Source organism: Lycorma delicatula, chromosome 1 (genome assembly GCF_047948215.1).
Source record: "Lycorma delicatula isolate Av1 chromosome 1, ASM4794821v1, whole genome shotgun sequence".
Taxonomy (NCBI): domain Eukaryota; kingdom Metazoa; phylum Arthropoda; class Insecta; order Hemiptera; family Fulgoridae; genus Lycorma; species Lycorma delicatula.
In genome coordinates, this window is record NC_134455.1 from 57,628,279 (window position 1) to 57,650,157 (window position 21,879).

The following is a 21,879-nucleotide window of genomic DNA, read 5'->3' on the forward strand; positions in this document are numbered from 1 at the left end:
TCAAAATAAAGGTGACATATCACAGAAAAAAAAAATTATATAATTTTGTACTGCTGCGTTTATACAATGTTGGGAAGAAATGGGTTAATTAGAAAACACACTAACTCGATCAAAAAAATGATAAGATTTTCAACAGAAAAATTTCCATCAATGTTTGAACAATAATGTAAATGAAAACAAATAGAAAACTTATCAAAAACAGAAAAAAATGAATAAAAAATAGAGTTAAAAAAATAAAAATCACATACTTTTTGGTTTTTTCTAGTTATTACATGTCAAAGTGGTTATTGATAAAACTGCAAATATATCCTCAAAGCAGTTATTCAATGTGGCCACCATTTTGTTAATGCATATTTCATCTCTGCGAATCCATGCTAGCTAGCCAGGCACATGTAATAGCATCATTATGATTATTATTATTCCTAATGTAATACTAGCTCCAGCTTCTATTGTACGATGTCTGCATTCTTCTTGTGTGCCAATAAGAGTGGAATAGACTTCATCCAGCCCGAAAGGAAAACGTCTACTGGTGTGAAATGAGGAGATCAAAGTGGCCATTTTACTGGTTTGTTTTGACCACCAATCCATTGCTTACCAAATGTATTATTTAAATGATTCATCACATCATAACAGTACTAAATAGGTAAATCATCATTGTAAAACCACATCTGCAAGAGGAATGAAGAATATTTTCCAAGAGTTCAATCAGATTTTTTTGTAAAAAAATACAAGCACCGCTCTTTATTGAGCCTTGGCAGTAAGAAAAAAAGGTCTGAGATTATCACCAAGACCACAGCACCATACATTAAGTAAAAAACTGTTTTGTAAATGACTTTAGCAGCCTCATGGGATTTTCTTCTGCCCAAGTGCGAGTGTTTCAATAATTTAATCAGTAATTAGAATATTAACTTAGGAAATCAGGATGATGTTCACATTTTCAACAGAATTTCATCCATTTATCAAAGTAATAACTCTTGTACATATGTTTTATGGAACGGGTATAATTATTGCTCCTGTAACGTTTATCACACACTTGGTTGTGAAATATGAAAGCGATGTGACAAGCTTCTGGTGCTTGAGGAAGTAGATAATTGTACCCCATTCAATATTGCTTCTTTAATGTTGGCAATTCTCACAAAATGTTCACAACCAGCATTGAATTGTTGTGGTATAAGCATGTACCTATTTCTTGAACCCTCTCCAAACCCTCAAGTGTTTTAAGATGTAGTACTTTTCAATCTAGATAATTTTCCCAGTATTCACACACAGCACTCTAATCCATTTTTATTTACTTTATCTTAAATTAACTGTCGACTCTCCAAATTAAAAAAAAATTGTGGATCGCCCATTGTGAATGACTGACCCGAACAATAATAGCGCAAACACTGCTCAAATGAATATTCAAATGCTAGACATTACACTTAATTGCTTTTCAGCTGTTATTACCAACCTATGAGAAAATTTTTATATGCTTTAGAAGGATGTCTTTCAAACTTATTTTTATAATTTTTAGTGTTGGTATATAGATTGTTTTGATTAAAATTGTAACACTTTTCCAATCCAGTTTGTGTTTTTGTTTCTAATTAAAGTTGAACTTCTCAAATTTGTGTTTAATACTAATAGATGTTATTTACATCAATATTCTCTGATTTAAATTCTCTTTAAAGTTAACTTGAAATTTTTATTTGTTTATTGGTAAATTAACAGTTTTTTTATTACAAACATAAAAAAGTGTACTTATTGAAAAAAGCTTTTCATGTTTTACCCTGTTTTTCTTAAAATCTAAGTGAGATAGAGGTCTGGGACTATTTTTATTCAATTTCTTAGATCAAAAACCATAATGAATCACAAAATTTTTACCCCCTTGATTTATATATCAATAATTTTAGTATGGCTAAATTTCACAGAAAACAGGGCTAAATGTTTCACAACTGAAACTTGCTAATGAACAATTTTCTGACTTATGCTTATATGAATTTTTTTCTTATTTCCTATAGAATCGTCTCCCAGAGATTGCCAAGCAATTTGTAATCACCCTGCATAATAAGTAAACAGTTAATACTTACTTGTACCTCTAAATATAACTAAAAATTAAATATTTTCCCTGTACAAATATTGATTGCAATTTTTTCATGGTTTTGAATTTTTAGATGATTTGTTGGTGTGATTTTAACATGTTTATAGTTTTCAAGTTGTTCAGTTTGTGGCTCAAAAGTGACTGACACTTGATCAATTTTTATTAGCTAGGACTTGTACTGACTATGATGTGATGTTTTTATTTTATTTATTATTGGTAACATTTATTTTTGAGCTGATGCTCGATTTATTGAAATATGTTCAAAGTTAAAGTGAATATTAATTTAGAAACAGTATGATCATGTATAGTTTTGAAAGGTACTGTATTTATCAGATCTTTAAAATAGTATAGACAGAATTGCAGATGTCTTATTTTACATGCTTGTATGGTATTAATGTTTATTTCAGCTAGTGGAGACTCAATTGATGCTACTCAAGAACTTTTGACACTTGGTGTATCTAATATGCTCGGGTCGTTTGTATCATCAATGCCAGTTACAGGTTCATTTTCTCGTTCAGCAGTTAATCATGCAAGTGGTGTTAAAACCCCTTTAGGAGGTCTATATACAGGTAAAGGATAGCACATTTTTTTCATAAAAATTTTATTGTTATTTTAATGGTTTTGTTTCCCAGTTTTAATTTTTGCTATAATTTAAATTATCGATGGAAATGTTTCCTTCACTCTTGTTCTTATAATTTATGTTTTCATTCCCATTCTCCTGGTTAAAATAGCCTCCAATCAGATCTCTAGATGAAGAAAACTCTTAACTCTCAAAAATTGTAAAAGCTATGAATATAGTTATTACATAGTTTGATGGATCCACATAAAAATATACACTAAGGCTAAAGGTATGAATCTATAGTCTCTTGGTAAATGAAATTAATATCATTGGAAGAATATTATCTGCATTATAGCCAAGAAATATTGAATTGTTTGTGAATTGTGAAAAGTAACATGTGATGAATCATGGGTATTTGAATTGAAGACAAAAGTGCTGAATAGAATACAAGAATATAACTATGCCTGAACCAAAGGAAGTTTGCATAAGCAAACCGATAATAGCAATCTGTAATTCTCAGGAATTATCCATAGAAAATTTGTACCATGGAGCCAATCAGTAAACCATACTTGAAATTTGTAATGTTTAAGGAAAAGAATTTTGTGTTTGCATCATTACATTGAATTTTTCCACCATGGCAATATATCAAATCCTTCATAACCAGATGTGATAAGTTCCTGCCCAAAAGATTCACATTCCAGATTTGGGACCTTGTGATTATTTTTTGTTTCCAAATTTGAAAACCGATTGAAATGTCACCATTTCATCACAACGAGTAAAACTCCACAAAGCAGTAATGGATGGTTTGAACGTAACAGGAAGACATCATGCATTGCTACAAAGAATGTTACGAGGCATGAGAGAACATTGTGTATTTTCTCAAGGAGCATTTGTTGAAGGGGAAAATGTTTTTTTTTAATTCTTTGCAAAAATATTTTTTTTATAGAATAATTATCACTTTCTGAACAGACTATTTATGTTAAACAAAATGTTTCTTCAATAGTTAGAGGTTCATGCTGTCTTTTTTGAAATATATTTTTATTTTTTCTCTAAATAACCCATGGGAATTATGATACGCGGTACCAGTCTTACTGGAGAGTTGAAGTACTGCATTTAAGCTGGTTTTCCATATTTCACTTGGATTGTTTAAAATGACATTTGATTATTGAGATTTTTTAAAATGTTACACAGGTAAATACTCTATCTATTTGTTGTGTTTCAGAAATATTTATTGTAATTTTCTTTCTATTTTTACATTTTTTATTCAGTTTTATAAAGTAAAAGAAATAGCAAAATTAAAAAATTATCTTATTGCATCTTCCTCCATACCTTTGCAATTGTATCCTGGTAGAATTGATGTGAGCATAAGTCAAAGGTTACATTGAGAGTAATAACACAACTAAGTTAAGTGATGTAAAAAATCTATTGATAGGTGTTGATAGGAGTAGATGCAAATGCTTAGAAAAATTGTGTTCAACAAACATGTAATTAAAGAAGAAAAAAGCATGGGAAGCAGGGACAGTTTATATGAAAATATTTTTGAAAATGTTGTGACGAGTTTGGGAAATGATGACAATAGTTCAACAGAATTAGGTATCAAGTATTGAAGAAATATATTGAGTTAACAAATATTTTTTCTGTTTTACTTGATGAAATTTTAATACAACTGTAATGTACTTTCTCAAAAATTTAAGTTAAATATATATTATTAAAATTTCCTAATTTTTGTATTTTTAATTAGTTAAGTTATTTTAATTTCTAATTTAAGTTATTTTGACTTTATTTTAATGTTAAAAGAAAAGAGAAGTGTTTTTCTTCAGATGGATTGCGCTAAATTAAACTAGAATTGTCATACTGTTATGTTTTGGTTTGCCACATTTTGTGAAAATGAAAATTATATTTTATTTTGTAAATTTTTTTCAGTGAGTGTTTTTTATTTAAGATTTTATTCCAATAATCATTCACCATAGCTTTCCTTGTACTATTAGACAAATGAGTGTGGTTGAAATGAGAAAATAATAGTTTAATGAACATATGTATGAAAAATTATCATTTTGGTAGGTTAGATTTCGTAATGCATATTATTCAATATTAACAGTTCAATGAATAAAAAACAGATCTTAGTATATTGATTTCCACTTTAATATTGTCAGACAATAATATTGCTATTCTTTTTTTTGCAGGATTACTAATAATTCTCGCCCTTTGGCAACTGACTCCTTATTTCTATTATATTCCTAAGGCCTCCTTAGCAGCGGTTATTATTTGTGCTGTTATCTTTATGATAGAGTATGAAGTTGTTAAACCCATGTGGCGCTCAAGCAGTAAGTTAACTGTTATTATTTAATACTTAATTTATGTGAATGGTAAATTACTTTTACTGTTACTTGCTATGAAATCTATATATTTATAAAATAATATCATCATAACCTGACAAATATTTCATTATGTACTCATACCAAATTAAAACAAAACACTTTTTGTGCTCCGGCAGCACTGGTACTGTTTTGTTGTCTTATGTAATTTCATTCGCTGGCCCCCGTGGCATGAGTGGTAGTATCTCGGCCTTTTATCTGGTGGTCCTGAGTTTGAATCCCAGTCAGGCATGGCATATTCAGACATGCTACAAGTCATTCATCTCATCCTCAGAAGCAGTACCTAACGGTGGTCCTGAAGATAAGTGATTTCATTCACTTATGACATCCTTTTTGTATTGTGGTAACATTCTAATCTTGGCATGTATGCTTGATTCTGTATCTCCAGTTATTTTTTAAATAAAAACCTGTTTCTCCCTCATCCTGTTTCAACCATTTTGTGGATGAAACTAATACTTTCTGTGAGGATAAAACTAAGGACCACCTGCAAATCTGTTTATTTAAGAAATATACATGCTCCTATTTAAGAAATGTTGAAAAATGTAATAAAGTACATAAGCCCAGACAATTCTATAATTATTTTTATTAATTCTGTTCAATTTATCTCACTAGCTTCTTAGTCCAGCACTACAGAGCTGCAGATTTTTAATTAATTATGAAGCATCACAACTGAAGACATTAAACATCCATTAAATACATTATGTACTACAACACTTATAAATTGCTGTTAGAAACAGTAATAGTCATTTATCTTTGCCCGCTCATATTCTGAATTCTGTATTCAAACACTTAATTTACTACATATCCATTAATTATAGAAGTTCAAGTTTCTCTCAATCGATGAGATTGCCTTTTTTGCTCTATAAATTTTACAAAATGAAAGATTTGTACTTTGTAATGTTAGAATGATGACCAGACAATGGAAGACTTATCACAATAGAATTACAAATTGAGACAAGCAGATCTTCACTGACATCTCATTCATTTGAAGAATCTGTGCAGAATGCTTTTGTTGTGAGCCAATATCTTAAGGTAACAATGAGTCCTGTATTAGAAATAAATCTGGTCTAACTCCCTTTTTGGGCTGATCTTCTAAATCTTTTTTATCTTTTTTCACCTTTCGCACCCTTCTTGCTTGATAGATATAAAAAGAATGGTGTCAAAACAGCGGCAACTGCTAGTAATTGGCAGAACATTTTTTTATTGAAGTTTAGTTAGTAAGGTGGTGACTTGACCTGTGGGACAATGCAAGGAAAGGACTTTGAAGTACAAGATGGGACTTTTGGACAGCACAAAAAACCAACAGGTTAAATAAGGTCTCTTACTTCCAAAATCTAGTTATAATCCTCTGTGCCATACAATTTATGAACTCCCCGAAGGGGAGTCTTATTCTTTAAGACTTTGGGGGTTGGCGTCCCCACGGGCCTAGCCTCTGCAGCTTTTCTTCCCACTACACACTTGGTTGCAGAATACTTTTCACTATACACGTATGCTACACCAGGTACACTTCATGAATTACAACATATACATTTACTCGGCTACACAACAACATCCAACACAGTTTTCTCTTTCACTTACACTTGATGGTGTTGCGGCATCGTACGAACTGCAACTGTAACCCAAGGTGGGAACTATCGTGCAGATGGGTGAATGGCTCTACGTAGTGAGTCTCGAACAATGTCCTCTGGGCACCAGAGCAAACCCAGTTGTATTTAGCTCTAGCTCCAGTACGCGTGCGCTCTGCTGGAGTGGTCTATTGAATCGCCGGTTCTCGTGGGACCAAAATTTCAGTTCCTACAATCAATTCTATGATGGTTGGTGGTGGACCACCACTTTAAGTCTTGTGAAAAGGCCTCGGTCAGCTTCGTCTGACTAGGATAATTTTGCTACAGCCAATGAAGATGGTGTTAGGTGCAAGAATGTCCGCTTTGTTGTTAAGAATAATCAGGAGGGTGGCTCCCTTCAAAAGGTCTCACCTTTCCTGATTAGTAAATGCATCACAGGGTGAATTGGTTCTCCGGAGAACATTAAAAAATTGCGTGATGGGACAATTCTGGTCTGCATATAACGACGAAGAAAAAAAAAAATGTATGAATTTGTTTTTATTAAAATAGTTCTAATGACAATCTGGTACTTGTTAGGAAGTAAGTTTAGTAATAGAAACAATTTTTTATTGTTATACTCTGATCTTCATGTAGCAAAAATAAACAGCTAGTACATATAACCAGATATTAAACTAGAAAAAAATCTTACTCCATTTTATATGCTATTCTGTTTTTATTTAATAATCTTGTAAAAAATAAAACAAATAAAGATTGAAAAGATTAACAATTATTAATCACTGTTTAATGTAAAACGCATCAAACATATTCATCACTGACTATAATTTAAGTACATTTAATTTAAGATGTAGATCATTTTTATGGGATGTTGCATATAAACAGTACAGAAAAATGTCGCAATAATTAATATTTTCCATGCCTTTTACCTTTTAAAGATGTTTGTTTACATTTTTTTAAATAAAATTACAAAATTGTTAATATTATACTGTAAAATTTAAATAAATTACTTGGTTATTATAAAGTGATTTTGTAGTAATTAATGGAAATAAAGCTTAATGTAAGCAACTTCTTACATGTTTTTTTTTTAACAGGAGCTGTATTAAACAATCTTCAGAAATTAAGTTGTCCTTGGCTCTGTCAGTAAATAAGAATTGATATGTAAATTTTATTGCTCTGCATAAGTATTGTTTATAATGCTTATGATGAAATTTCTTTTACCTCTTCTTCAAAAAATCCTGTTTGATACCTTTTGGAGCTCAATTGTTCATGGTAAACAGTATTCATCTTGAAAGTTAAGTATTTCTAGTGATGAAACTTTCTATGATTGTAGTGCTTGGGATTCTCATCCACAATAATAGACGGAAACTGGTTAAAACTTCAGGTTGACCATTTATATTTGGTAGCTTGTTATTTTTTTCATTTGAAGAATATTTATGCAACATTTTTTTATATTTATTGGATGATGTGTAACAAAAACCTAATTAGTTGGATCTAAAAATATCAGCATCTTACTGTCACATTTTCATCAAGCCTTGGAGCTAATAGAACCTAGAGTGGAGCTCTTGTTTTACATGATGCAATGCTTTATTATCCATTATTTTTTTATCTATTAGTTTTCATTTTTGCAAGATTATTGTAGTAAAACATACAGTGTAGCATATACTACCAAATATTTATTACTGTATGTAGTTCTTAAATAACTTAACATAGACATAAAATGTAAGGGTTTTTGTTTATTTAGGATAAACAAAAAAACTGTTTCATCAATTGCAACCAAATTTTTACACATGTTGGCACAACTGAGAAGGTGTTTAGATATATTTCATCTCAATATATTTATAATAGTGGAGATTAAAGGTTGAAGCACAAATTATAATGAATTGAATTAATGAGCTGTGAGTCTCTTAACTGTCTGAGCTGAGTTTGAACTGAGAATGATCTGAATCAATCGAATGAATATTGTTACAAAAATACTAGAATTAAATTTATGTTAGATAAAATAATATTAAGTAAATTTCTGTTTAACAATAATGGGCTGTGGGGACTACATGCAGTCCCGTGGAGACTGCATGTGAGGCTAGAGTGGTGAGGTATGCGAGCACCTTGTGGGAGGCTAGATCGATCATCATCATCAACTGGTACCAATAGGATGCCCATGAGGTGCTGTTTTAGGAGGTTCATGGTGTGCTTTTACAATATTTCTGCAAACAATCATCAAATTTTCAGAATATAAATGGGATATTTGTTAGTAGGTTGAATGCTAACTTTTGCATATATCAGGTACAATATTGATCTAACAGGTCATGGTTATTCAGATATGCTTTCTAAAAATGAAAAATGATAAATGTGTAAATAATAAATCGATTACGGTGCTGCACTTCTCATTTGGGTCATTATGTTGTGAGCTACTAAATTCTCATGCTCCTTTCTTACAACGAGCCACTCCCAAGATATTTTTTCAGTAAAGATATTCCTCAGATATTTTTCTCCCAAGACATTTTTTAATATTGAGGTCTTATTGAAATTGAAGACAACTTATCATGAGCGATTCATAATCAATGCCAAGCAAAAACTATTGAAGATAAATTGATGAAAATTTGTATGCATGTTCTTGCAGTGTAACTGCACATTAACAAAGGATTTTTTGAAATTCCTAGTTTATAGGGGTAAATAGAGTAAGAATGAGATTTACTATTTTTTTTTTTTAATTTCTCAATAACAAATGAAGATATCAGCTTGATTTTTTGTGTGTGTAATCTTCATGTAATTATCTAAAAAAATAATATCTAGATTTTTGAAATTCTGAGTTTCAAGGGTTAAAATGGATTTTTGATTTTTTTTTTGAAATCTTGCTAATTTTTAATTTCTCAGTAACAAATGAAGAAATCAACCTGTTTTTTGTGAGTGTAATGTTCATGTAAATAAACCAACTTCTAGATTTTTGAAATTCAACCTTAAAAGGGGGTGAAGAAAAGTAAAAAAAAAAATTGAGCAATGAATTGTAAATTTTCCCTATCCTGACTCTATTAAATGAGATATTCAGTAGATCTGGGCTTGTAAATACTCTTCAGATAAATATTTAATAATCATTTTAGGGTTTTTTAAATCAGATTTTTTAAGGGATGCAAAGGTATATGGAGCTAGCTCAACCAACACCAGCCACTGCTACCATTACTGTATGTGTGACTGGCTGCACCTTCTTCCAATTACTTGACTAAAAAACACAAAATAAAAAGATTGAATGCAAGTAACCATATAGTGCAGGCAAAGCTGCAACGGAGAGCTAAGAAAATATATTTTTATTTTTCTCTTTTAATTTCATCACTATCACACTTGTAGTCATTATCACTTATGCGGAATCTGCCCTGAAGTAAGTACAGTGCAACTTGTCCAGTACCTATTCGTCTCTGGTCCCAGTTAATAGTTCCTAATCCTAATAGGTATTATTTCCTTTAAGATTATGATATTATTATTATTGTATGTATAATAATACTATATGATATTATTATATATGTATAATATAATTTCCAAGATGGAAAAAAGCTTTATTCTTTTTTTCCAGCTTGGACTGAGAGAATTCCAATCTATTGGAGAGTTCTTCAATACTACTGTTATTTTTTCTATTGTAGGTATATAATCATCATTGATGATGTCACTTCCTGGCAATCAGTGTATTTTTTTAACTATATGATCTGTTGGTGATTTCCATGTGTACTCTTTATTTGTAAATTTTAAATCAAGTGTTGGTAATAGACATTTAATTTTACTTACAAAACCTCTTTCATTTCTTGTTCCTGCCTATTTCATCCTATCCTTCCCCTACCACTTACTACATCCCCAATTATTATCATACAGTAATCATTACAATCATCTTCATATTGACTAATTGGTATGTACAGTTATTAAAAGCTAATCCTATAGTTTCATTCCTATTATGACTGCAGTCAGTCATCCGTTGGTAGTAAAAATTGTTCTTTGTGCATATTTTTTATATTTGTTTATTTAAAATAATTTTTTTCTTATTTTTTCTATTTCTTGAGTAATGCATTCTACGTCTTCTCTGTAATCTCCTACCTCACTTCACTGCGAGGTCCTACCAGTAGTTTAGCTACTTCCAAATAACTGTCTGGATCTGTGTAGCTCATTAGCACCACCACCAAGGTTCTGGGGTGGAGAGAGTTCTATCTTTTTAATTATGCTTTAAAAAAATATTGATTCTTTTATATTAATTCAAAGCCTTTTTACATGTATTGCAGTTTAATGTAGAATTTGTTTATTTTTACTTATTTTTATTAATATGTCTGTAATTTTAATTGCAGAATAAAATATTTTGTTTATTTTTTTACTGCAGGAAAAGATTTAATTCCGACCATTGCTACCTTCTTACTTTGTTTGTGCATAGGAGTAGAGTATGGCATTTTAATAGGAGTTTGCGTCAACATAATTCTTTTATTATATCCTTCAGCACGGCCCAGTCTCCAAGTTGAAAAAACATTGGTTTGTATGTTTATGATTGTTAGAAATTTTTAACTATTAGTGTATTATAATGTAGTGAATATTTATTTCTACCTATAACTAATGTGTTTAACCTATCGTTATTTTTTGCAGTTTACATGAAAATAATTTTTTTTAAGATAAGCAATGAAAATTGATTATCTATTGATGAGAATTGACAAGAGAATTCTTATGTAAAGCATACAAAAATATATTTATTTCTGTAAATTAACTACCAAGCAATGTTGTTACATTACATAGTAGTTAATTTAAGACTCCTTGTTTAGAGGTAGTAGTACTATAATACTCTTAAAATTTCTGTTATTTTGTTTGTTGAATTGTATTTTCATTTTAAGTGGATCATTTGCCACTATGTAAATGATCCACTATGCCAATATGTGCAATTGAATTTGAGGATATAAAAAGTTGATTAAAGATAAGTCAATTATAAGGCAGAACTTAATAGGCTAAATTTTATCTAAAAGAATAAAATTTAGCCTGTACAAGAAGACTGTCAGACCTCCTTGTAGAAGCTCTGACAGTCCATTTCTAACACTCAAACTCACATGCACGTAGTATTTAGTCCAACAGTAGTAAATACCAACAGTACTGTCAAAATTTGGTGATTTGTAGAAATTGATTTATAAAACATAACTGTTAACATTTCATCCTTCATACCATATTGTTTCCAGGTTGTTACTCCCTGAGAGGTTTACATTGGTTTCAAAATCATCAGGTAGTAAAGATTCCAGTAAAATATATCATCTTTCCTTTAATTTGATGACTCATTATTAGTCATGAATTGACTCCATCACTTACCAAATTTTCTGTGCACTCAACAGAACCAACCTCACTATTGACAAAGATGTTTGAGTTAGAATATATATATATATATATATATAACATGTTCCATGTACAATCCATCCATGTTAATATCTAAGTTTTCTGATATAACAATTGGCACAAATACACATTGCTGAATCATTAACTTAATCGATTATTGAATGTACTCTTAAAGAATTTGAAGGGTAATATAAACTGGTGGTGGAATCGGTCAGTCTGACCGCAAGCAATTGTGTAGACCCCTCCGATTGGCATATATATCTTATCTGTCTAGTTGGTCTACGTAAAAAAAGCTGATTCTTAAACAGTTTGTTTACACAAACATTTATTATCTTCAATACAGATGTTAATCTTACTGGTATTTTAGTTCGTTCATTTAACCTCTAAAAAATCAAGTGACCATGAACACTGAAAACTGTTAGTTAATGATAGTAAGGAAACCACACAAGGCCTCTAGCAAATAAACGCAACCAGTCTTTCATTAGTAGAGAGATTCAGTTTTTTTGCATGTTAAATATTATATCACTCAAGTTTTATTATTAGATGCAATGTAAATCTGGATTTAAAAAATCCAAATAACTTACCTGAATTTAACTTTTCTTCATCATAAAACTAATGATGATATACACTGATGGATCTAAACAAGATAACTTGGTTATTACAGTTAAGAATTTACTAGTTGGGACTTAATAAAACATCACTGAATGCCTTGCCATTCTTATAACTTCAGAATCATACACTATGGCAAACACTAGTGCTCTGTGATATGTAAATTGTCATTGACTATTGGCTTAGCCTGTTTCAGCTGATTATGTGAATGATAGTAGGAATAAATTACATTTTTCAACTGTAAGATCATATCTTTTTCCCTATTGAGAAAAAAAAAGTTTTTAATTGCACTGTATAATTGGAGCAACTAATTACCTGTCAGGATCACATTTTCTTTCTTTTAATATTTGTATATTTTTTACGCATTGGTTGTTGTTTGTAATTTATCTGTGAAATGATTTATTGTAGTACAGATTACAAAAAGTAGCTTTTTACAATTTGATTTATGCTTGTTATTTTGAAAGTATTACTTGATCTAACATACTGACCGCTTTTGGTAGCATAATTAACAGCTGTTGTCAAGTTTCCTATAGATTATATCATCACTTTGTTGCTTGCCCTCTGATTAAAAGGGACTGTAACATTCACTCCTGAACTTAAAAATGTTTGTTTCTGTAAATTATTTTTATCCCTTCCTCATTTGAATTATAAAATTACATAAAAGTCCCTGATTATTTTTCTAAATTCCTATAGTGTTGCTTTAATGTGATAAAGTTGTTTTATTTTCAGTCTTCTTCAGGAGAAGAATACTTGTTGGTAATACCTGATAACAGCTTGTACTTTCCTGCTGTTGATTTCTTACGATCCCAAATAGGGAAAGTTGGAGTCAAATTAGGCTCCAGACAGCTGCCAGTAGTTATTGACTGCCGTTATATTCTGGGGGCTGACTTCACTGCAGCAAAGGTATTGTTCTTTTTTTTGTTATAAATGTAAAAAGAAATTCTGTTTCAGACTTATAACAACTATCTTAATTAGTCGTAAAATAGTTGTAACAAGTCTAAAAGAGGTAACATAACACTGGAATCTCTGACGCATTTTTTATTCTTTAGTGACTATTATTGAACCAATATGCAAGATGTTACTAATTGTCAAAAGTAGATTCATTATATGAATCACTAATTTTTTTCTAGTTACAGACACCATATATTTACTCATTTTCATGTAATGGCTTAAAATTAATGCAAATTCTAAACTTATATAAATTGAATTCCTTTTCTTTTATAATTGCCATTGTTTTGTAAATAGAAACAAGTATTATGCCAATCTGTACAAATTCCTGTCTGAAGATCAGTTAGAATCAGCACTGCTGCTTTCTACTATCTCTGCTTGAGTTAGTGAGAGCAATACTTCTAGATAGATAAATAAAGGTTTGGAATTATTTGATGTACAAGGTAATGAACATAAAAATAAGCTGTTTAAAAAACTATTATTGAAACTCACTTACAAAAATAATTTTTCCGTAATTACAATGAGTTATGTATAAATTGCCCATCAGTAGATCTAAGCTTAACTTTTATTGTATTAATAGTTTGTGATCTTTAAGTTGTTATAATTTTAGTTTTATCTAATAAAAGACTCAGCTTATATTACATTTTTTAACTATTCATACATAGTGTATGCCTCTAGTTTAGTCAAGAGGTAAAATTAGTCTTTTTATGTCTATAATTAAGTTAAGACATGTATACCTAATCCTGCACCAATGTAAGTTTTCATATCCTAGGTGTTCCTAGGTATCCTAGGTTTTCTGTTTGGCTGATACTGTAATCACCACCTAAACATAGTTGCCTATGTCACTGTAATGTTTATTTTTACATTTTTACACAAAACATAGAATTAAAATTTTTCTTTTCTTTTAAAATTTGATCTTCATGGAATATCCTTCATTTTTAAGATTGCATGTAAACAATTTACATTCTGTTTTTTCTTGAGGTAAAAGGTATCAATGAAAAGTTTTTTTTTTAATTGTAAAATAGTAGCAGGAATCTCTTAAAACAATAAACCTTAGGGCTAGTTGTGCACTCTCAAAAACCTACTAATTTCTATAGCTTCATATTCTTAATGATTATTATCAAATACTTCCCAATTAAGATTAGAAGCATCCACATCTCTTGAAAGACCAGGCCCAAAAATTTTGAATTGTTCCTCTTCAGACATTCAAGGATGAATTCATTTTGCAGCCTCTAGAGATTGCTAACAAACTCTACATGACCTCATGCAGAAGTAGACTCTTATTAGATAAATTCGTTTGAAATAGTCCATGGTCAATAAAAAGGTAGGATATTCTCAGAGTTCCTCTCCAGCCAGATTATTATATCAGTTTATTCCCTAGAACTTGGTGCAGTATCCTGGAAATTAATTGTGCACTTACTATAGGCCTACTTAAAAAAACTGCAGTTGCAAGTACAATTTAATTTATACCAGACAAACTCAGGCTGTATAAATGGAAATGAAGCCTTTGTCTGTGTACAACATTAATTATGCTTTTCCTCCAATATTTAGTGCTGATATTACTCTAACCTCTACATTATGTCTTGGTCCACCAGCAATAAACCTACAGAAATCAATATCAACTGTTGTATGATACAACTGTAGGAATACTTCTAAATGCTCTATGGTAGAAAGATAATCAGCCTTGCGATGGTCCTGAATTTATCCTTCAGTCAGTTGCTGTACCTTCCTCCACCATTAATGATGTGTATTTTCACACTGGCCTAGCAGAGCACTGGAATTGGCTCCCAATTTCAACCTAACAAGTGAACCTATCCGTAATAATAGTTTATAACAGTATCATTTTCTTAAACGAAATTAAAGAGGGTACCATTGTGTTGTAGTAATCCCTAGACACTCTTTAGCACACCAAAAAATGATTGATATTATTCAGCATCTGATACTGTTTATAGTAATTTTTCTTAAATAAACAAGCAAGATCATCAACATCACCATGATCGTGTGTTAAAGATCCTTTCCTGTTTAGATCAACCAAAAGACAATTTACCTAAATAAAGTACATAAATTGACAGAAAAATGAAAATACGAAAAATTTATTTGAAAAAACTGTAACTAAAAGTGATCGCAAAAATAAATGCATAGTTATACTCAAGGCCAGTCAGTGATATTGAAGGATAGATGTTTAATGATGTATACTTGAAGTTTCAGAGCAAAAGAGTAAAACTAAGTTGGTGGGGGATAGTTTATAGTGGACACAAAGGTTGTGACTCTGGTCACTGAGGAAACAAGGCTGATACAACTGTTGTCACCAGCACTGAATGGGTTAAGCCAGTCACTGCCTTGATTGAGAGACCTTGGATTAGGTTGCAAGCCAACAGGATCCTTCCCAAACATACAGTATCACTCTGGTGAAATGGGTGCTCAGGAGAATTTCAAGTATTCTTGATTTTGTTTAATTTCCTATTTATGGACAGCTGGTTTTTTTACCAATGTATTCATTTTTTTATTGACATAAATACATTTTCTTACACAAATATGCATAATATTTAAACTTTAATAGAGAAAATTTGTTAATCTTGTTCAGATTTAAATTATAAAAAAAATCTATATCTGTTTTTATTGCAGGGTATTGCTGGCCTGATCCAAGATTTTAAGCAAAGAAAACAGCCATTGTACTTTTATAATCCTCGACCTTCTGTTCTTGCATTACTAAAAGGGGTCTGTCTTGATGATTTTGTACATGTATTAACACAACAGGAACTGGACCACATATTACAAGGTAAACAAATCTTATTCATTGATTTAATATCTTAATTTATCTCATAATAGACTACTTTGTTCTGTTGAACTTTTCAAGGATTACATCTGCTTATAATTTTATCCAACTTTATAAAGCAGGGTTTTGTTTTTTTTGCTTTTCAAAATTGCTTTCTTTTTATAAAATTATGCCTAATGTTTTTTGGCATTTATTAATCATTCATTTGTAATATATTGAGTTTATTGCTAGTAAAAGTATGTAAATAAACATTTGAAATATTTATTAAGTCACTTAACCTAATTTTATGGAGCTGTTTAATGTATTTATTTTAAACAATTTCATAAAAATTATATTCTCATTTTGTTTTTGTTTTTCCTTTTTTCTAATGATATCATAAAAAATTATAAATACCATACTTTATTATAAAAATAAAGGATTAATTCACTGTTTGTCTCTTAAAACTGGACTACTGAACTCTTAGAACTAAAATACAGTACTGTGTACTGTATTTTAATTCTATAATGTAAGTTTGTATTGAGTAAAAGACCAGTTTTATTAAATAAAAAATCTAGTTACGTTACGCACAAATCTAGTTACATTTTATGAGGTGTATTCAGAATTCATTTTTGGCCATCACTTGAACGGACCACAAAAAAATTAATTTTGCAATTCAATAATTTATACTGGACTTGATCCAAATTAGCAAGGATTTTTTTAAGTTACTTGTTGATCTAGTCCAACATTTCTCAACCTGGGGAATGCAGTGATATGAAAAGGGTCCTGAAATTAGCCTAAAACTTTGCATGTAAACAGTTATGAAATCATTTTATGAAAAACAATCATCTATATATATAAAAATGTTAAGTTCGTTTGTGTACGCTTCAAAAACTCAAAATTTTCTGCACCGATTGAGCTCAAATTTTAGTACGATATATAACCCGCATCAAAGATTGTTTTCATCTATTTTTAATAAATCTATCTCTCTATTTTTAATTTGTACAGTTTTTTAATAAATAAGAGGCTAATAAATCAGATGGAAATGTAAACAAAGGAAAACCAATCAGATCAATGCAAGATGGCTGCTGTCAAACATAACGACCAATCACAAAGAGCCCATATGGTTGTTGCCAATGTAAACAAAATCACAACTGATTAAGTAACAAATTTCTTTGAATTATATTTAACAGCTAAAACATCTGTATTTTATTTTAAAAAAACACCAAAACAAAAAGAAAAGCCACCAAGAAGGATAACTTACAGTAAATAAATTAAAAACACCCAACTTTCTTATAGCCCAGATAGACTTAAGACTATGCAAACAAAAAAAGTCGAAATAACCAAATACACAGAAAATAATATCCCTACATAATGACCAAAAAATCCTTTGTTAGGTTAAATATTCATTTTTGTCTGAATTTACAGAAGGCATTTACAACGAAGCATTGATAAATATTGAAGACAAGTGCTTAGCTAATGCAAATAAAGTTCTTACATTCCCAAATTAACGCGTGAACAGAAAGGCATTTACGATCGTATAATGCAAATGATAAATTAGGGAGTTGGGGGACCTTCTTCTTGGATGCGCCAGGAGGAACTGGGAAAACATTCCTCATTAGATTGATTCTAGCAACGGTTCGATCAAAAAATGACATAGCCTTAGCTCTTGCTTCATCTGGAATAGCTGCGACATTGTTACCACGTGGAAGGACTGCGCATTCAGCTCTGAAGTTGCCATTAAACATGCAAATCATAGAGACTCCCACATGCAATATTTCCAAAGCATCCTGTATGGGAAAAGTATTACAAAAATGTACTCATTATTTGGGATGAATGCACAATGGCACATAAAAAATCGCTTAAAGCTCTTGATCGATCATTACGAGATTTGTATGGAAACGTTCAACCATTCGGGAATGCTTTGATATTGTTCGCAGGAGATTTTAGGCAAACATTGCCTGTAATTTCTCAATCGACAACAGCAGACGAAATAAATGCTTGCCTGAAATATTCAACACTGTGGCGACACGTACGTACATTGCAGTTGACTACGAATATGCGTGTCCAGTTGCAGAATGATCCATCAGCTGAGGTATTTTCATGACAGTTACTGGACATTGGAAACGGACAGCTGCCAGTCGATGAGACGTCTAGAAGAATATCATTTCCTGATAATTTTTGTAATTTAGTAACATCAAAAGAAGAACTAATCGAAAAAGTATTTCCTGATATTCAAATTAATCATAGAAATCACGATTGGCTCAGTGAACGAGCTATCCTTGCCGCAAAGAATAAAGATGTCTATCACCTTAATGTTATTCAATCCAGCATTCAAAGTGAGGAAATTACATATAAGTCAATAAGACACCGTTGTGGAAGCAGATGAAGCAGTTAATTATCCAACGGAATTTTTAAACTCACTTGATCTGCCAGGGATGCCACCACACATATTAAAATTGAAAATATGTGTGCCAATTATCCTGTTGCGGAATATTAATCAGCCAAAACTCTGCAACGGCACGCGACTTGCAGTTAAGAAATTGATGAATAACGTAGCGGAAGCAACGATTTTAACAGGGCCTTTCAAAGGTGAAGATGTCCTCATTCCTCGAATACCCATGATCCCAACCGATACACCATTTCAATTTAAAAGATTGCAATTCCCAATTCGATTGGCATTTGCAATCACAATCAATAAAGCTCAAGGTCAATCTTTAGAATTGTGTGGTTTAGATTTAGATGCGGATTGCTTCTCACATGGACAACTGTATGTGCGTGTTCCCGAGTCTGCAAACCAGATAGCCTTTATATCTACACAGACAGTGGAAAAACAAAAAATATTGTATATCCACAAGTATTGCAAAATTAAACTTCTATTAAACGTATGCTTTGTTTTGTTTTTCATTTCTCATCCATGCAACCACAATGTGCCACAGCATGGCGGGTACAGCTAGTTTATTATAAACATTTTACTTAAATTAATAAGAACACATATAAAGAAAATAAATTAATGAGATAGTTACATTTGTTTTTCATGTAAAAGTTTCTCCATATGTGGATCTATGTTAGAAATACACAAAATCAAATTATTTTCAAGTTTAAAAGATGATTCCTGTATTTAGTTTTCAGTGCAACCATTGACAAAACTTTTGTCAGTACTTGAGTACTTTTATCAGTATGGCTTGATTTACAAATAGAAGCTTGTTGATTTCTTATAGTATATAATCTTATTATATATTATATAATAATGTAATATAATCTTATTATATTGTATTATATTATAATATAGTATATTATCTTTCCAAAAATTCAGTGTTTACTTTTATGATCTGGATTTTTAGTGTCAAATTAATTTTGATGGCTTTATGCTTTCATTGGAGAGGAGTGGAAAGTAAGCAATGCTTACTTTCTGTGGTTTTCCTTCCAGTTAGATAAAACTATAATTTAAATAACTGGCATAGTACAATCCTGTTTTTACCATTTGATGTAGATGGCTCACTCCATTTTTTCACTAATTTATCCACTTTGTATAAGAATCTAATTGAAAAAAAAAAACAAAAAAGTTACACCTTTTTTGAAAACGATGTTTTCAAAAACTTAGAGGTCAGATGCATGCTTTGCATTTGAAACTAATCTGATGTTCTTCAATCCCTTAATATTTTTAATACCACTGAGAGCAAAATGTGTGGAAACATAAGATATACCAAATTACAAGGACAGGTATTACATTTAATGCAACAAATTTTCAAAAATTTTATTGCCTCACTTTATTTAGTACATGATAACTAACCCACCTTGTAATGGCCAAAAATATTTTTTTATATTTTTAAAAAGTTTATTTCTTGAGTAATAAACTATTTTCTAACTTGCCAACAGGTAAAAACAGCCATTTCTGTCACTTTTTCCATGAGCTGTAGCATTCTTTTTTTATATCATACAGAGGTCAAAAAGGGCGTTTTGGAAATAGTAAAGATGGAACTTCACCTTACTGTACTCAAAATTCATTTTGTTACATAACCAAATCTTGTAATGATTACTGAAGTTATATTTACAAATTGTTTTTTTCTTTTCAAAATTTGAGCCGAAAATAAATAATGAAGGGCTTAGGGTAACAGGACTGTTTTTTACCATTTAACTCTTAGGTACTAGTACTTATAAAAAAAATTTGACTGTTACCAAGTGTCCATTAAAAAAATGGCTGCAAAATATTAAGATTTTGAAAATGTCTCATTTTTGGGGCCCTAAAACCACATACGAAACTGGTGGAAAAACTCTAAAGTTTTTACAGCAGTAAGTACTTTTTATGTACTTTAAAACCATATAAAATTTATTTTGTTACTCAAAGGGGTTGACAAGTAATGAAGCCATCAAAACCGCTAAAAACACCATTCTTTCTAACCATGAACAGTGTATCCAAAAAATTCACACCATGTATTTTTTCAGATAATACTGTAGGCCTACAATACAAAATATTTTGTTGATGTCTATAATGAGATAGCTTATATTCTAGATAGTTTGTTACTTAAATGATGACTCATACACACAAAATTCTGGTTTAAATACGAAAGTTAATAAATATGCATGGACATGAATGTTTGCGTAATCCTAAATGTAAACATTGTAGAAGCGTCTGTTTTGATTTGATTTTACTGTTCTGATTGCAATGTGAAATGTTGTATTGTTAATACTGTGGTAAAGTAATGTATAGTTGTTTATAAAGTAATTTTGTTTACATTGAACTTCTCTTTTATGTGATAGCTTTTATTTTTTATTTTATTTTAGCTGTAGAGAAACTAAGATAAGACAAAGTTAGGTGCAATTGGTAGTTTTATAATTTATTTTAACTCTACTGTTATTGTAAGAACCCTTGCATTTTATAAAAAGGGATTATGGAATTTTCAATTGGCATTCACACTGAAACAGTATGTCACAAATTGACATAAAATAGATCTTCAGTATTGCATGATATTTTAGAGTTTACTGAACAGTAAATTACATTGATATCTTTAAGAAATGGATGTACTGAAACAAAAAATATCTGTACTTTTCATAAAACTGAATATTTAATTAAATATTTTATATTAGTGGGAAAGGTTGCTCTTACCCATTTATAGCTCTCACACTAAACTGGTTAAGAAATCTCTTTGAGAAATATCTTAATAAATATTAATTCCAGGCAGAGCACAGTGTACAAAATGCTTAAACAAAATACAAAAACCACAAGATGATAAAAAAGCAAACCAGAATGTCAAGCTATATGACATTCTTGATATATGACATGGCTTGATTTTCAATGTGTTATAGTCGAGTTGGTGAATAAAGCTTTTTCAACACTTGGCATTTCCTCCGTTAAGGTACAAAAATTATTGAACAGCGCAAAGAAACCAATTTAAAAAATAAAGTTACAAAAATAGCAGAGTCAGTTACCAGTAAATTAATGATTCCTTTGATTTAAATATTTCTACAGAAGGAACCAGTTTAGTACCACAAAATTACACTGATTTGGGTAGGGAATATGAAGAATTAATCTTTAAAATAAGGGATAAAATGAAAACTGTTGCATCAACCAAGAAAAAAAAATTAATATTCAAGTTCATTACCAAGCAGCTGGAGCATTCAAAAAATTCAAAATGAGTTTAGTATTAGTAAGTATTTAG

The 21,879-nt window shown here is 30.5% G+C and overlaps 1 protein-coding gene across 18 annotated transcripts in view; it reads left to right on the forward strand.

Annotated features, from left to right (window-relative positions):
• Positions 1 to 21,879, forward strand: part of LOC142318445 (sodium-independent sulfate anion transporter) — a 161,333-nt gene that overhangs the window by 122,407 nt on the left and 17,047 nt on the right. For all 18 annotated transcript variants that reach the window (XM_075355092.1, XM_075355034.1, XM_075355076.1 and 15 more), the window contains 5 exons: positions 2,485 to 2,646; positions 4,820 to 4,960; positions 10,925 to 11,070; positions 13,249 to 13,422; positions 16,093 to 16,246. In XM_075355092.1, coding sequence (XP_075211207.1) covers positions 2,485 to 2,646; positions 4,820 to 4,960; positions 10,925 to 11,070; positions 13,249 to 13,422; positions 16,093 to 16,246 — 777 coding nt within the window. The remainder of the gene's footprint in view (positions 1 to 2,484; positions 2,647 to 4,819; positions 4,961 to 10,924; positions 11,071 to 13,248; positions 13,423 to 16,092; positions 16,247 to 21,879) is intronic.